The sequence below is a fragment of the Oculina patagonica genome, chromosome 1, assembly GCF_052425735.1.
Source record: "Oculina patagonica isolate OP01 chromosome 1, crgOcupat, whole genome shotgun sequence".
NCBI lineage: Eukaryota > Metazoa > Cnidaria > Anthozoa > Scleractinia > Oculinidae > Oculina > Oculina patagonica.
The window spans coordinates 12,591,641-12,609,955 of record NC_135758.1 but is presented as its reverse complement, the minus strand read 5'-3'; the positions used below and the strand labels follow the sequence as shown (position 1 = coordinate 12,609,955).

General features: G+C 39.1%; 1 protein-coding gene across 1 annotated transcript; it reads right to left on the bottom strand.

Annotated features, from left to right (window-relative positions):
- Positions 1–3,568: 3,568 nt before the first annotated feature.
- Positions 3,569–18,042, bottom strand: LOC144657157 (leucine-rich repeat-containing protein 49-like). The gene is made up of 19 exons (XM_078517469.1): positions 17,835–18,042; positions 17,663–17,737; positions 16,931–17,078; positions 16,153–16,428; positions 15,531–15,636; positions 14,683–14,886; positions 14,119–14,185; positions 13,296–13,439; positions 12,910–12,971; positions 12,351–12,498; positions 11,107–11,190; positions 10,951–11,015; positions 10,392–10,466; positions 9,697–9,916; positions 8,221–8,406; positions 7,209–7,318; positions 6,611–6,667; positions 6,404–6,479; positions 3,569–5,129 (listed from the first exon to the last, which is right to left on the bottom strand). The coding sequence occupies exons 1-19, from the start codon at positions 17,886–17,888 to the stop codon at positions 4,929–4,931; spliced, it is 2,358 nt and encodes a 785-aa protein (XP_078373595.1). The 5' UTR covers positions 17,889–18,042; the 3' UTR covers positions 3,569–4,928.
- Between the last annotated feature and the right edge of the window lie 273 nt (positions 18,043–18,315).

Sequence of the window (18,315 nt, the reverse complement as noted above, 5' to 3'; positions counted from 1 at the left end):
ACCTTTTTCAGGGGGGGGGGGGTACTTCCTATAATGGCCTATACGGGGAGGCTCCGCCCGAAAGGGGTACCTTTTTCAGGCTTCAGGTATATAAAAGGGTAGGGATTTCACAAGTTTTGGTATACGAAAGGGTATGAAAATCCGTCATTTAGGTTTTTAAAAGGGCCTTTAGTTAAAATATTTCGAACAGACGCACTTTATGGCTGTATTATTTTAATTTATTTAGCGCTGCATAAAAATGTCAAGAAAACGTCCTGTTCTAAGTCTATGCCATGTCTTTTAGGTATATGAAAGGGGTACCTTTTTTCAGTAAAAGGTATACGAAAGGGGTACAATTTCTGGCAAAATGGTATTCTTGGCTTGCACTCACGTGACTTCCCGATTACGTGGACTTCCGTCCGCCATGATGGTGTTCCAAATACCATATGGCGGACGGATGCCGTCACAAACACAAGTGTTCCGTCGAGTTTTTTCCGTTTCGCGTCCTCACCTTGCCTGATCGTGGGCTGTTCTAGAAAAACTGGTCGAGATAAGGGAATACGTTGTATCAATACAACTGAGTTGTGACGAATCAGGGCCAGAAGTCGAAGAGCTCAGCATTGAGCAAAGGCGAAGATGGATCTCAGCAATACCGCGAGTACAAGAAATCTTAAGTAACGATAGGGTTTGTGATCAGCTTTTCTTCTGCCGCCTCTTGAGGTCACTACTTTTCTTCCCTGATTCCACGATCTTCTTCTCACTAACCGTTGCGGAGGTACTTAGCGAAAGCCTAAATAGAATCTCTCTTATCTACGTTCTCGGCCCGGTCCCATTCTCTTCCGCGGCTTTTACCTTTCTCCATAACTACACAATTAGCAGAACTCCTCCCTCCTGCCTTTCCTCCAAATACCTCTCGGTCAGAACTATTAGAGCGGTGTGACGTGGGTCGTGGCCCGCCCTTTACATAAACTGCTCATCGGAATAGTGACCGGATCGACTCCAACCTCGGCGATTTTTTCTAAATTCTTCGTTTTACGTGGTCGTCGGTTCTGCAATACTCATTATTCGTACTACAACTCATCTAAGGAACACGTTCGTTTTCCGGAGATCCATTGAATTCGTCATACAGCGATGGCATATAAACATATGTAATTTCCCCGCGGTGGAACACCAATATGGCGGATACCCAAATATGGAAACATCTCTGACGTCACGTGCAAGCCAAGAATATAAAATGGTAAGGGGTAAAACCTTGGGGCGGAGCCTCCCCGTATAAAACTTTTTTGAGTGCCCCCCCGGGAAATAGTGTCCTCTTTAGGTGGGTTCCTACATACATACGGGGAGACGGGGAGGGCTAATCAATTCGGAATGAAAAATTTGCATTTCAAAAATCAAGTTTGCTAGAGACTGATGCTGCTTCTTAAAATTTCAAGGTGTATAAAAAAATATCTCATGACTGAAACTCTGTAACATAATGATATGAACTCAAAACAAAATAAACATTATAACTCTGATCATACTCTAACCCATAGGCTTTATATTTGTTTATATTTGAAAGGGCTGACCATGGGGAAGCTAGTTTTCGGGGGTGTTGGGGGAGGTAATCTGGTGTCAACACTTGATTGATATGGCAAACAGTTGTAATCTTACATAAATTTGTAAATTGTTTACGTTTTTCCTTCGATAAACTACAGCAGAACCCCGTTAACTCGAACTTGGATATCGATCGGATAACTCGAAAACCCCGCTAACTCGAACTAAATTTTGTTTCCCTTGATCAAAATTTGGGTCAAATTTACCCCGATAACTCGAATTCTGGTTCTTGCAGCTCGCCACGGTTGCCCATTGAAATCATGATCCCATTAGCTCTTCTTGTCGTGTAATCGCATTTAAACACTAAAACGAACACCACGCAATTTGATTTTAATTAGAGCAGCAGGATAGATTACGTATTTGACAGCCATTTTTTATTCTCATCATAAAAATGTATTCGCTGTTTTCACCGTTCCCATAATACATCTTGTTTACCCCACAAAATTTTTGCATAAGCATTGTTTTCAATTTCTCTTGGGATTTACGATGACGTACAATCGTCCCAAGAGAAATTGAAAACAATGCTTATGCAAAAATTTTGGGGGGTAAACAAGATGTATTATGGGATCGTGAAAAAAGCGAATGGCCGTGTAAGAGTTTCCGACGAGATAAGTTAACTTTGCACTGTACTGTGTACTGAAGTGCTGAAAAATCGATAAACTATCAATTATTAACTTGGCAAATTGAATATTCAAGCGACCCCGGTAACTCGACTTCAGAGTTCGAGTTACCGGGGTTGTACTGTATTAAAATGAGTATTGTTGCAGTTTTGCAGTGAGGCTAGAGTTCAAAACATTTCTATGATCTGGATAAGTTTTGGATATGGTATAACTCCCTGTAGAACCCGAAAAAAATCAAACGGCGACTAAAAATTCATTTTCTCTTTCTAGGGTCCTCGACTATTTGCTCATCTCCCTGTTTTCCCTCTTAACACGGGGGGGGGGGGGGGGGGTCACGTAAGGGTCCACCTCCTTGAAACATTTACTTCAAATTTTGAATTAATCATGTGTTTACATTCCTACTAGTTTCCCCAGCCAGTAAACTAACAGTCAACGCATTTGATCTTGATAGTGCTCCTTGTGTCTCGTTAGCTAAGAAAAACTTGGTCATTAATTTGTCTAAAACTCGGTTAGACTAATTGGCTAGGATACCATACATTCCGACAGTATTATTGTAAGTGGTACTCAAGTTAATTTAAGTTGGTAAATAAGGCAATACTTTATCGGCATTAGCGGGTGTTGAAGATCTTGTTGTTGATGGCACGAGAGCAGAAATAATCGTATGATAACCACCGAGATAAGTGCGTTTTGCCATTGAAGAAACGATGATTAAAATGTATAGATTTGCTTCAAGCATGCCACTTGAAAAGTGCAATGAAAAGAAACATGTAATAGACTTACTAGTTTTGCTCAGTGTCTCGTTGAAACAATAGCTTGTCGCACTGTTAGGGTCAGTTTAAGTGTAACGCTGGGCTGGACCAAAAGATAACATTTAACATTTTGTAAACGATCTTAGCTTTTGTCTGAGATAGGCAGTCAGCTCTTCAACAAGAGGCTTTTTGATCCGACTGATTCGTGCGTCTTATTAGATAACAAACCACTTGTTTTATCAGCTGTAAACTTGTCGTACTTTTAATGATAATATACATCGATTAACAAGATTAGTTTCACTACAAATACCAGGAGATTACAACAGATTACTTGTACAGATAAAACGCCAAAGATTCAAGTAACAATTTCAAAGAAACATGATCGGGAAAGGAAATTTTCTTTGGTATGGCCGGACTTCAACTGACGTAATTTTCTTATGGAGTTTTATATATTTAACTTTTTTGGTCGAGCGATCTTTACATGAGCCTTAGGCTCGGGAGATTGTGCAAACACTTCCCGTACTGGCTACGTGAAATAAAGCGTTCTATTCTATTCAACACGATAATTTACAGTCTAGAAAGCAACGCCGTGAATAATGTAATTTTATTTCAATTCTGGGTGATACAGGATTGCAAGATTTATTAAGTCTCTAGAAGCCTTCTGCTAACATGCGTTGTAAGTAAATAGGGGATATTACAAAGTGAATATGACGAAATGTTACAATGCACACCGACTTCCGGCGGTATTTATCAAGTCGAGTCTGCATTTCGAACACTTGGAGTATTTTGTTCCTGTTGTTTAATAAAGGCGTCTATTTAATAGACGTTTTAAACTGAAATAAGTAGTTTTGGTTTGAGGCCAAATTTAGCACGAAATGTTGAATTTTTTTTGTTCAGTTTTGAGAACAACTTGGTACATACAGTAAAACACATTCACTGTTAGCTGATGACAATGTTGGCTCTATGTAACCTGAGATCATGCCCTCCCTCCCTACTTACCACTTACCTCTCTCATCTTACAAGAGAAAAAACGCCTGATCGCAGGTTAGCTCTATGTTGCATTTGAACATAGTTAAAGAACAAATGATGATTGTCTAGTTTCGAACTGCACATGCACTTGTCATTTTAGCTTCAAATGAGCATTTTGCAGTGAAAATTAAACTCAAAGGCGTGTTCTTAAGATTTTGGCTTTTCTCAACTTCGACGTTCTTATCGAAAAGGTTCTTATAGAAAAATACTTAGTGGGTATATACAAATTAACAGCGTTCCAGTCACTCATTACATGAAAAATTAACAAAGTCATGAGCATAGCTAGTGAGATAAGAAACGTAACTATCGAATTTCTTCGGATAAACATTGAGTCGCAATACAAAAGCAATTCAGGAAGCTGTTATTAAAGCTCTGTATAAACACAATATAATAAAACTGTGATTGCCCTTATAGTGCACTTCCCGACAAACGTTCGCCTGAGACAAGTACGTTTTCATAAATAAAATAACCCTTCTAAATATAAATAACAGTTTAATTAATGAATTTTACAGAGAGTAGACGTGCATAACATATAGACAAAATTGTGTGAAGGGTGAAAGATTGAGTTACTCCATTCTGCGTTGACCGTGTTTTCTTTCCAATACCTTTTTTGTTAAAACTCTGACAAAGCGTTATGTATAAGTGAAGAACATCTATTTTTCAATACTTCATCCCGCAAGGAATACTCTTGTTGCTGAAGTCTCTCCGTCTTTGTGACCGCTGCTGCTTTTCGCACACATTGTACACAAACGCCATCTAAAGCCACTTGTGGTGTGTTCTACTTTTCTTTCCTTTCTGGACTTGTTCTTTATCCCACTTCTTTATCCTTGGTGGAGAACAGATCCGGGGCCATTATAGTCTATTATTGGTATTCCACCGTTGCGAAGTCCACTCCAATCCAACTCGTATTAGATACAAGATGGCGGCGTAGTTTATTGGCTGACTGTTCTTGGCTTCATTACTTGTTTTTTACTTTCTCAAAGCTCTTTTTCATAAAAGTGTCCAAATCGTTCAAATCTGTCACTGCTGTTTGGACCATTTTACTAAACAGTCCCGGCAATATTTCATTCAATTTCTTTTTCTTGCGTTCGTTGAGTATGGCGGTGTGCGCGATCTCCTTCATGTAATTCACCGCGAATGTTCTTCTTTCCTCAGCCTCCTGTTAAACAAACACAACAACTGGTAACTTGAAGTGTCAAGAGGATTATTTTTAGTCGTCCTACTCTAAGCACACATGTACCGTATTTTCTCAAATAAACGTCCCCGGCGTTTATTTCAAACTTGGCTTCGTGAACCCGGCGTTTATTTGAAGCCGGCGTTTAATCGGGGCCCGGCGTTTATTAACGGACTGCAATTTTCTGCTAATTTTTTCAGATTGATTTATTGTTACCGATCTTCGAGACCAAGGGACAGTTTGTCAAGGCGGGACGATTTTTCTCTTCGTTCAGCCCCGAAAAAGTGTCCTTGGGTATCCAAAGGTGATTATTTCCCAAAGGTGCACTATTAGGGATTGGATAGTTTATGTTGCAATCGAGATTTGTGACAAACAGAATATATTTACTTGTTAGCTTGACCTCAAATAAACGCCGGGACCTCGAATAAACGCCCCCGGCGTTAATTTAAAAACCAGCAATTTTGACCCGGCGTTTAATTGGGGTCCGGCGTTTAATCGAGAAAATACGGTATCTTATTAGCTATTAAAACGCGAGGGCCGTACAAAAAAAGACCAGGGGCCAGAAATACGGGCTCGGGTAAGCTTGGTTAGTATTTTAGAGATTTATTACACGACTTTATTATTGAAAAAGAAGCTGAAAACCTTAATCTGTCTAATACCTAGGACTATAATTAGACCGGCAATAGAGTATTCTGATTGGCTAATTTTTGTTATTGAAACTCTGAGCTGTTAGTCGCGCAATAAAGCTATTAACGAGCTAAATTCTTTCTTCCGCTTGATAAAGACACGCAGACAAATATTAAGTCAATTATTGTCGTCCTTTACATGTACTGGAAATACAACAAGCCTTGTGTGCATAGCATGCATGCTCAGAGAGAAGATTCTTATTCATTCTTGATCATCAATATTGTGATATCAAGTCTGTGAAGTTTTACTTGCTTCATCATTGCATACATGTACACTCGTGGTAATAAGTAAATTTGAGATCATATATTTATTTACAACTTGACCTACATTAAAACCCTCTTATTTTAACAGGGTGCTAATCAGCTAATAGTAAAACAGATGACTGACTGACTGACTGAACGTCTGTCTGTCTGTCTGTCTGTCTGTCTGTCCGTCCGACCAACCGACAGCCCGACCGACCGACTGACGTAACTCAACAGAGATCTTTGCAGTGTTTTTGATTAGTTGTTACTCGCTTTTGAATTTTTACGCACCAGTTACAATCAGTCAGGGAAGATTTCAGATATACACACCTGGCTGTGAGTCCGATGTGAGTCCACTGGCCAGTACTGCAGTCCTGCTCGGCTGACAGATTCGTTGGAAGGAGCCCTGGATTGCACCCAAAAAAGAGCAATATCTTACTGTGTTAAAAAATGACACCTGAATTCAAAAATAATTAAGTCTACAGTGTACTTAAATTGATATACGGTGTACAAGTGTTGTCTAAAGGAAGTGATTACCTCTCGTGTTTGCCCTCCGGTTTTTTGCTCTTATCTGCCTCAAGAACTTGTTTTCGCCTGGAATGAATTAGAGAAAGTCAATTTAAATGGAGAGGTTATGGGAAACTTTACACATTATCCATCCCGCATGCACAGATACCTCAAAAATTTCAAAATTAAATAAACAAATAAAAGCCGGTGATTTCGAAAACCTGATTGTTTAACGCCATTCAGATAAACTAGTGTTACAGAGAATTCCCGCATTTAAGTCTTTTCTTTGTTAAACCGCATTTAGCAGTTTTGTATCGAAGTCAGTTTTCAGTGAGAGAGGTTTCCTGATTTTTGTCCCTTGATTTTACAACGTCATCATCATCAGTTCTTTCAAGTTTACGCCCATAGGACGCATGAGGCCTCAAAGTTTTACAACGGACCAGACTTAAAACATGATCGACTGACAAACAACTTTTTACTTGACTCTAAAGATGACTTCTACTCAGGTTGTCGAACGTCAGTCACCAATAACAGCCCTTTTCAGAACTACTCTCACCCGGACGATCACACTATACGAATATTACTGATACTTCTTGGTTCAAACCTTCTTTTTATAAACGTAACTGACCTAGAATCTCCTAACATTGTTAAAAGCCTGGACTGAGGAAGCTGGGATGTGGTGATGTGAGCCAAGGTCCCAAACAGTTTCTCCGCATTGACATTGTCTTCAGCAGTCACCTAGAAAAACAGCCAATCAGAATCACTAAAAAACAACTTGACATTCCCATTAAATTGGTTTTTGCCGTGTTAATAAGGTTTCACCAGATCGAAGGAAAGCTCACAATATAGTTTAGTACGAAAAAACAACAACAACAAGAAACAAACAAAGAGAAATGACAACTAGCCTGCGAACCCAGACGCATTTCCGGCTGTCGCTAATCTCCGCCGAAAGGACTGAAATGCGTCTGGGTTCGCAGGCTAAATGACAACAAGCCATAAAGGAAAATGTTAAGACTGAGGCAGATAGAAACGGGCCGAAAGGTTAGTTTTTGTAATTCTCTAAAGCTGACACGTTGTTTTCTTCAAATATTTCTTTTTGCTCAACAAAAAATGGGAACCAGTATACAGTTTCTATTCTGTCGAATACGAGAGATTTCACCGTATTTCTCATTTTCCCAAACTTCCACTACTGACAGAAGTTATTTTATATATTTATTTTTTTCTGATGTCCCATCGAGATCACAAGTTGTGACTACATGATGAGATTGTCTCATTACTAGCCTTAGATCAGAACGAAAAATTTAGATAAGGATTTATAAATACAGAGAAACACAAATGATATACCAGACAGCCAAAAAGAAAAGAGAAGGTCAAAACGATTAAAACAGATTGAACTGAGCTAAAATTAATTTCTCAAGGGCAGCGTGGTATTACGTTCAGCTCAACTGAAACGAAACGTTGTGTAAAATGCTTAGAGAACATTTTTGTTTCTGTTGTAACTGAGACCCAGTTATCAGTAAATGAACACTCCAGGGTCTTTTTATGTCTACAGCTCACAATTAAAAGGATAGATATGGTTTCTGACTCAAATATGCCATATGACATACTCTTTTACCCTGACAACACGATTTCTGACTAACCTCAATATCGTTGATTTTCCTAAGAGAGAAGTGAGCCAGGCGGAAGAGTATGTAAGGTTTCCACAGAGTAAAAGAAGTTATAGGATTTCCCTCGCTGCTGATGCAAAGGTGCTCCAGTCTTTTTAATAGCGACAAACAGTTGATTTGCTGGAGACCTTTGATATTCGTCTCTGTAAAAGTAAGACCCTAAGGGCGGAGAGGAAACTAATATAAGAAAGAAGATTCGATCAGGTTTCAACTGTATTCTGAAGTAACCCACGGATAAATGGTTACCTTAGTTATTGTTACTTATTTTCGCAGGACTAAATGTTCGCAATTTTCGCGATTTTTTGAAGACCCGCGAAAAACGGTCCTCGCTAAAAAAAACGACGCGAACTTTAATCTTCTATATAATTCGTTATGATTAATCAACGTTGCCGTCAGTTTACTACATAATTATCTTGGTACAGTCGTCAAACTAGCTCTACTTGTTACAAAGAAATACATGTGTGTCAAATTCGCTATGGAAAGTTAAAAACAGTTGTGCCAATTTTGAGACTTACTGTTTGTTAATGCAGACCAGTATTTTGACAATTTTTGCGAAATTTAGTTCCTTTAAATGTATTTTTTTTTTTGCCAAATATCGCGAAATTTAAGTCCCGCGAAATCTTCCAAATTAAGTTGCCGCGAAAATAAGTAACAATAAGGTAGTTAAATTACATGTAAACACATTGTTGTACTGGAAAGACAGCCAGTCTTACCTAAGTCAATGCAGTGTAAACGCATGTATGCTCAGAGAGAAGATTCTTATTCATTCTTGATCATCAATATTGTGATATCAAGTCTGTGAAGTTTTACTTGCTTCATCATTGCACACATGTACACAAGTACGCACATTAGAAAAAAATTCCTAAACTACATAAGCAACATAATTTAAACTGTTTTCAATGGCTAAAGTTGCCTACCACTTATATCAGAAGAGTTTTGACCAAAAATCTCCCGGGGGGGGGGGGGTACTCCCTACAATGGCCTATACGGGGAGGCTCCGCCCGAAAGGGGTACCTTTTTCAGGCTCCAGGTATATAAAAGGGTAGGGATTTCACAAGTTTAGGTATATGAAAGGGTAGGGAAATCTGCCATATTGTTATTTTAAAAGGCCTTTATATCATATATTTCGAGCAGACGCAACTTTTGGCTGTATCGTTTTAATTTATTAAGCGCTACATAAAAATAACAAGAAAACTTCCCGTTTTAGGTAAATGTGATGTCGTGTAGGTATACAACAGGGGTACCTTTTTCTATCAAAGTGGTATATAAAAGGGTTAGGGGTTGGATCTCCGGGCGGAGCCTCCCCGTACAAAACTTTTTTGAGTACCCCCCCCCCCCCCCGGGAAAAATCTGCGAAATCCCTGTGACAAAGTCCCTTTAAGCCCCTCACCAGCTCATCAACACGAACGGCCTCGAAAGAATTTGTATGCATTTCCCATGGATACTCACCAGTAGGGAGGGAAAGCGAGCTCTAATCTTGTACAGCTGAGGAACAATGTTGTCAAAGTCGATGAATTTGAACGAGATGGCCTGCACTGCCTGCACGGCCTGGTTACCCCAATTGCGATCCAGCGCGTCCAAGGAGCCTGGGCCATACAAGTACAACGTGTCATTGTCCAGCTCAGCTAGGTGACAGATACTCAGGGGGGAGGGCACAGCTTCTCTTGTACTAATACAAATACACGGAGGTCAGTACATTGCAAAATGTAACCCTGGTTTAGTGAAATTCAATTCTGACTACACTAACACGAGACATTCAATGTGAAGAGTTTATTTAGGATGCGTCAGCCAGTCATCTGATGCAAAATGTATCCTGAAATATAACAAGCAAACCTGCATGTAGCAGTCCAAGCCACAAGTTTTGCATGTGACGTAAAAGCTTGGATAGAACAATTCCCGCTTACTACCAACGATTTTTCGGCCCCAAACGCATATTTTAGGGTAAATTCACTCGAATACGACGCACGTTGAAACTGAATTCAATGAATGCCCGGAGGCGAAGAACTCCGCTAAAAGTCAGTGTGTTTTGTACAGTTTAAAAAGTCATCCTACTCAGGTACTTGTATGTTTAAGAGGGATCAAACACAGGCGTTCGAAGTCTAATATTTGACAGAAAAACTGGTTAAGAGAAAGAGACAACTTACTCTATGCAGTCCGTGGGTTCATTATGTGAGGTCTGAGGCACAGTTTCCAATGTATCCCGAGAGTCGGTCTTGACACTGCAAAACAAGAAAGATGAAAATATTGAAACTGAACATTGGAACATTGTCAAGATGCATCAGCGCAAAGCATTTGCAAGAAAAACGACGTTTTCATCTTAGGATCCTTTGGCAATAATTAAGAAAAGAGCATTTATGACGATGTTTATGGTTAAAAATCCATGGGACGGGTCCACTTTTCATATTCCGGCTTGGGTACAAAATGTACATGTACATGTATGCACATGTACTACCTTCTACCACGGGAAAAAATGAAAACGAATAAAAGGTGTGTGGAAAGGAATCTTTTGGTAATTGAATTCAGTACAGGAAGTGGCTCTCTCAGAAAGCTTTAGACAATAACAACCGGACAATTTGAGTACTGATGTAAAAATTTAGTCAAAGCTACACTTGCTCCAGAGATTTAACGATCCAAGAACAGAAAAGAGTCATTTTCCCTGGTATATGTAAGTTAAATTATAACAATTGTCATAACATTACTCACATTTGCTTGGTGCGTATCACCTCCCATTGCCTTTGTGCGTTATTTATAGCAATGCGACGCTTTTCCTGAAAGAACAAAATCAGCCATGAGTAACTCATGAATAAAATACACAAAACAGGCTGAATGCGATAAACTTGCGGGGAAAAATCAACTTACTTTTAGAACAGCTAGTTTACTGATTTCTTTCTTTTTCTCTTCTTCCTTCCGGGCCATAACTGAGGCTATTCTTTTTTCTTCTTCCTAAAAAATGTAACAGAATTGCGTTATCATAAAATGTCATGTGACATTCCTGTAAGCATGGATACCTACGATCAGAAAGCATAACAGCCGTTCAACTACAAAGCGGACCTCTGAGGGAACATCATCTGTTAGTCGGAATAATAATGAGGATCGAAATGCACCAATCACAGCGAACCAACGTGCATAAATAGCGACGCGTACATGTAAACAATCGACCTCATCGCATGATGAAGACTAGCAGTATTGCAGTCGAAACGTCGCCATCAACATCTCAAAGCGATTTTATCGTTAGACAAACGAATAAACGTTCATTACCTTCCTGTAATACTTTAGTGACATTTTTGTCCATACATGTATGTCACGTAACATTTTTGTCGTCAGGTCACATCGGTTGACAAAGATTTACAACACTACAAACTGAAAGCTCTCATCGAGAAAGTGTTCTATCATTTGTCTTGTCTGTAAAGGTAATATCTTGTAAATACTATAACACTGCAATACTGTTTGGGGAGCAGGAATGACGCAGTGGTAAGAGCGCTCGCCTCTTACCAAAGTGGCCCAGGTTAACCTGCGATCAGGCGTTATTTTTCTTCCCTCCGCCGCGAAAAAAATAAACCTGATCACAGGTTAGGCCCAGGTTTGAATCCTAGACCAAGCATCATAATTACATGGGTTGCGTTTGTTGTTGGTTCTTGCCCTTGCTCCGAAGGTTCTTTTCTTCTGGTTCTCCGGTTTCCCCCCATCCACAAAAACAAACATCCTTTCACAGGACCCCTTTAATAATAGTGCCCTTTGCACTGATGGGTTGGCCTGTCTTTATAACATTTGAAAAAGATGCAACATGTGCCAAGTGGGAAGTGAAACATAAACCTGTAACAGTTTCCTTCTGATTTGAAAATGGCCCATTATCTGTGGAGGGGGACAGGGGGGGGGGCGGGAAGCAGGATACCAAAAAGGCCGGGAAGTGAGAGATAACACAAACATTGTATTTTGCAGTAGATATGGAACAAAGAGGAGAGAACGGCTATGGAAAGGGGCGGGAAGGTGGGAGTAAAAAGTATGGAGGCGAAAGTAAAGGCACAGGAGGCGGGAGGTTCAGACCCCCCTCTCCCCCTCCACTTATGTGTATACTGTATCTCTGTTCTATATGTAACTCTTACTGATATTCTCTTCATGTCCAGCTGCCTCAGATTGGACAAATTCCTGAGTATGACCTGCTTGTAAGTCTGATCAACTGCAAAGGGATTTCCATCCATGGACAGCTCATTCAGAGAAGTGGAGTTCGCTAAGCACAGAATATCATCAAAGCTGAATGAAACATCAAGTAAACTCATGGTTAATTCTTTGTGACCAGGAAGAGTGATTATTACTGTGTGTAAGCCCTTGTCCACAGTGGCAGTACCGCCCCCCCCCCTCCCCACCTATTGGAGAAAGAAACGTCTAACCTCTACTTATGGGGTCTATTTAAACTTTGTACACCACACCCCTCATTGAATACATTTGGAGCTGGTAATGATGCATGGGGGCATTCACCCGTGTGAGATCTTGACAATGTCCAGGGAAAAGTGTGGTATTACAGACAAAATATATGGAAAACTAAAAATGTGACAGCATGCTTCTTGCATGCATGGACAATGTATATGTGTGATGCCGAAAAAAGGATTTTCCTGTAGCGCCTCATGACAAAATCCCCTTTATTTACAATGTAAGCAGCCATACCTTGAAATGCAATTAAAACTGAGAAACAATCTCTGGAGATTCGGCAGTAGATCAACCTCTTCCTGTCAAGCAACAAAATGACAAAAAACAATGTTAACTCCTCAGTAGGCAGGTAAACTCACTCAAGCTTTTACAAGCTTTATTTTTATTTTCTCTGTTTTGACAATTGATAAGTACATTTAAGCTGGAAATTTTATTAATACAACTTCAACGAAAAAGACAGAAAATAAATTTCATAATTACATGTATGTGTACCCATTGTACATGTCCATGTACTAATTTGTTTGACAGCATTGGGGCACTTTTTTGTGACACTGCTTAAAAATTACTGTGTTGTCAAAAAACTAAAATTTCAAGTTACAGAAACAGAAATAAGAAACACATACCACAGTGCAAATTTTATTTCTCCTCAAGTTTAGCTCAGCCAGAGCTCTCATACCACTAACATTACATACGTTGACAATTTCATTGCCAGCCAAGTTTAGAACCCTGAGTTCAGTGAGATGACCAAGATTTTCAATCTTGACTATCTGTGGGGTCATAGAGAAAAAGAAAATTTAGTCATCATTCTTTTAAAGTATGACTTGAGCAAACATTATCGATAAGGTCATATTGATTTACACTATATGCTCTGATGAGACCAAAAGTGTTGATTAAGAGATGATTGCGGCTTCAGTAGAGGAACTGATGATCACATGCATGAGTCGTAAAGCAAAGTGAGGTAGCTAACCATAATCTATGAGCCTGCTTACTGGTGTCAGATACAGATTTTTATTTTATTTATTTATTTTTATTTTTTTTTTATTTTTTTTTTTGTGTCAGATACAGATGTTAATAGCTTGTTTAAGATAATATATGTCGCTTTGAAGTGGAAGGGTCTGTTGTCGTTGAGATCAACTTTGTCCAAAGAAACTGAATACAGTATTTATATGAATTATCTCAACAGATACAGTAGTAAGTACCGGTAATTAAAGTATTTCACTAAATTTTCTGTTTCACAGAATAACTCCATATCTCTCAAAGCATTAATTTACATAAACAATCATGTAAATGTGAGCAATTCAGAATTTCAACTGAAATGCAGTACACACTGTAAATACATTATCACAATTTTTATATCAGGACATAATGCAAGCTGTCCAATGTACAGGTTTTAATATAGATCTTCATTTAATACAAGACAAGTACCAACACTATTTTTAACCAAACCTTGTTGCCATGAAGATCCAACACATCAAGCTTTGTGAGAGACTCTAGGTTACTGATTTTTCTTATCCTTTCATTTAAAAACAAAAACCAAGAATTGAGTCAGACCTCACATCAATAATTATTACCAAGGGCTGTCACACCACCCTGGTGGTATATGTACATACATGTACCCTCTAACAAGTGTCCCTCCTCTTATACATGTACCCCAAAAAAACCCAAAAAAAAACCCACAACCCGCTTAATCAAAAATACTAATGTAAGCTCCCCCTTCAAATCATGAAATATGAAATCAAAAATTACTTCTTTCCCTATAAAGTAAGCAAGGAAGGCTTTGCTACTGGGTTTATGACAAAATAAAATTGAACCAAATTAAAGCTGGTTTAATTACACAAAATATAAAATTTGAAATGAATGTCCTGGGTGCTTACATTATTTCTTGAGAAAATATGTACAAATTATCAAAGTATTGCAGAATGTATTTGTATTTTTCTGCATTTGTAATGCAGAATTTTTGAGCAAATGGTTGATGGTTCAAGTAATTTATTTAGCAAACTGTCTATTTACCTGTTTTTGCCTAACATGAGGACCCTGAGAGATCGCAAGGCAGACAGCCCTGATATCTCCTCAATCTGATTATCATAAAAATCCAAGAAGATCAGTCTCTTGAGGTTCTCAAGGTGAGAAATTTTACTGATAAGATTGTGCTGAAAGTTGAGCAATCGTAGGTAGTCTTCACCTTCAAGAATGGGACACGTTGTCAATCTCCTCCTATGGGGGAAAAATACATGAGAAATGCCTGTTACATATTTGTACACTGTATGCAAAGATTGGTTTTTATCAGCCAAAAGTCAACTTTAAGTTAATGTTTATAAAACATAGATTAAATAAATGCAGCATCTAAGATTTTTTTGGATGGTGGCAGAATTTGATGTGCCAGTAGTTTTAAAACTCATCTAACAGGGCTGCAAATAATATTTTTAACCTGAAAGGACATATGTCCTACTAAGACACCATCTTGGTTGGACATCACCAAAAACAAAAGGTTGAATTTTGTTTATTGTTGCCGTAAAATGATTTACAATCAAAAATTGTCCGGACATCATGTCCGACCACACTTGGGATTTCGTCGGACATTAGCAAGTTTTGGTCGGCCAATGTCAGATGACAGACTGTTATTTGCAGCCCTGTCTAATAAGAGTGACGAGGGGCAGATCTTGAAAATTCAGTAAGGGGGGGCTACTGTACAAACATTTCCGCAAGGCAGCAACCTTGTCTCATACCAAAAACAAACTCTTGAAAGACAGTTGAATACATTATTTTTAAACAAATCTGAGGAAAAAGCAAGGGTGGGGGGGGGGGGGAAGCACTCTTATAATGTATAAAAAACAAACAATCTAATACATGTACTTCACCTGTCAAGGTTAAGTCTATCAGGGTTTGCTTGTCTCTCCTCAGGAAGTCTGTAAACGATAGGTACACCAGGGGCAGATGGGGACTCTGCAAATATAACTCTGTCTCCTGAACAGAACAGAAAGAGAACTTGCATTAACCTACAAGTTGTACTTATCATTCAAAATTTTAATTTATGTTAATTAACTTAAAAACATCTATTAACTTATCAGAAATGGAAAGAGATGATGAATTTAGCAAGGATGACCATATTTGAGCCCCCTGGCACTTGCATGTGCATACATGTGCATAAACAATGTGTGGTTCCAGAAAATATCCATATCCACCCCACAGGTCACTGGAAATTCTTAGGGGGTGGGGGTCTCAGAAGCCAAATAAGGAAATTTTGTTAAGGAAAGTACAACTAAACTGGAGTTTCTCGAGGGGTTTGGGAGTGGAATTTCAAACCAAAAAACCTTCCACGAGAGAGGTATGGATATTTTCTGTAATGTTCAACACATTGTAAGAGAATGAAATTTTATGGCGGTTTGAAAGTCAATTCATGCTACATGTACACATGCACTTGTACGGATAAACCAGCCTACTTTTAAATGCATGCATTAAGGTACCTGTAGGCTTTCTCACCTGGTAAGAACACTTGTGTTTTATTTCTGGACTGAGACTGTGATCCAGCACTGAACGAGTGCCGTCCCTGCAGGCTGTCCTCATATGAGCCTTCCTGAGTCACTTTACCTTGACTCATGGTTATCGGTACTCCTGTTGCAGGGGCAGACTGATCAGTGACATATGCAGGGGCTGGCTGCAACACCTGACGCTGCACCTTGTGAAGGTCTCGGAAGGAAGGGGTGGCGTAATGCTGTTTGGAGTCTTGTGCTGCATCAAGACTTGAATGAGAGTACTCTGAAAAAAGTTGTATTGCATGTAATTTTAGTTTAACTTTGTACAATGTAAACAACATGGTGGCATCATGTTACAAGTGTTTCTAACACTTTTAAAACAAGTTTTACAATTTCATCTATTGCCAAACTCTGTATTAAGTCAGGAAAATTATGTGCAGTACACTGTAAAACCAATCATCCTGATGTTTTACACTGTATGTTTATTTTGTACAAGCCATGTAAAAAATGCAAAGTAAGACAACCTATTTTTTAAGTGTATGTTTGTAGCTCATCCCAATAAAACGCCCTGTAGCTCCCTTTGCTTGTTTTGAGTCTCCAGTGCTTGATCACTTCACAATCCGACCTTTATACCACAATTGGCAAAATGGGCAATGAGACACCTTATAACCATGATATGTCGATAATATTTGTTCTTATATCACAAATAGGCTTGACATTTTGGGTGGTGGCTTATATAAAGTTCACTGTAAACATAAAAAACGTACATGTATGTAAGCACTTACGCAAAATAGAAGGTGGGCGTTCAATGTCCTGGGGAGGTGATATTGTGTGTCGGTATTTTGTTCCATTGTCAGCCCTTGTGCTTGATCCTGGTCTTGTCAGGGAGCCAGATTCTCGGCTATATGGATTTTGCTTCCACTCAGGACCACCCTACAGTTATAAAAAGACCAAGGTTAAGTTAAAGTTTTCATCAATACAGTTTAGATCTGAAGAAGTGTCTGCTTGGGAAGGTGCCTGCTTATGAGAATCCAAAATTATAGTGTTACAAGAGGTGTCTGCCTTTGAGGGGTGGTGAATGGTCCTTCAAAAAAAGTAAGCGAAATTTCAGAGGTCTCGTTGTCTGAAATTGTTCTTTGATGCCGTCTCGCATTTACCATTCAACACCCCTCCTTTGGTAGGTATCTTACTGCAGGTTCATTTTTATGACTTATACAGTGAGACTTATGCATCAACAATACATTTATCATTTTAGAATTATTATGTTTTAGTCAGTGGCTTTTCAACTCAAAAAAAATTTCACATAATTAAAGTGATACAGGTTAAACTTTTGCAACAAATACAAAGTCTCAAGTAGTTATAAACTCCAATAAAACGTACACCACAAATGTAGAGGTCTAATTGGTTCAATCGATCGGTCGCCAAAGACTTGCACACTTAAATATGAGTACAGAAAGGAGAAAGGCTTCTAAACTTCAACATGTAACATGACAAAATCTTGCACGTTTATAATTAACCTGCTTCCCGTGAGGTCTTTCAATCACTGGTGTCGCTTGAGCTTGTAAGCTGTACTGCAAGCCAAAATTCGCGCCCTGAACGAGAAGTAAAGAAGATAACCGGCTTAGAATCTAACAAAGAAGAAGAAATTCATCCCGGCAGGGCAGCAACTGAGGTATCAACTGAACTTACATCCCTAGCAACCACTCGTCCTGTTTTTGCCGCTCTACTAGGATGATGGTACATAGCTTCTCTCAAAACTAAACCAGTTTTCCAACACCAACGGAACAAGTAGAAGATTAATCATTTTTTTCTGGCCATAGAAAGAGCTCTTTGTTTCGTAGCATTCAAAATAAAATCTTATTAAAAGCGTTCAACAAAACCTGTCCGCCATATTGGATTTTTCCTCACGAAACCGCTGACCGCTAGGTTTGAGTATGCGTCCTCGATGGACCTGGGTCGAGTTGGGTCGAGGAATTTTGTAAAGAGGGAACAGAGCTGGAAATCAGCAAAAATCGGCGCGCGGCGAAAGTTGAATCTCGGGACGAAAAGTTGACAAGAAAGCGCATTCTTTTGCCGGGCGATTGCTTTCGCCACGACCCAATTTTTGTCCGATTTTAGCTTCGTTCCGTCCCGACTTCGTTCCGTCCCGCCCCTGGGTCTGTGAACATGA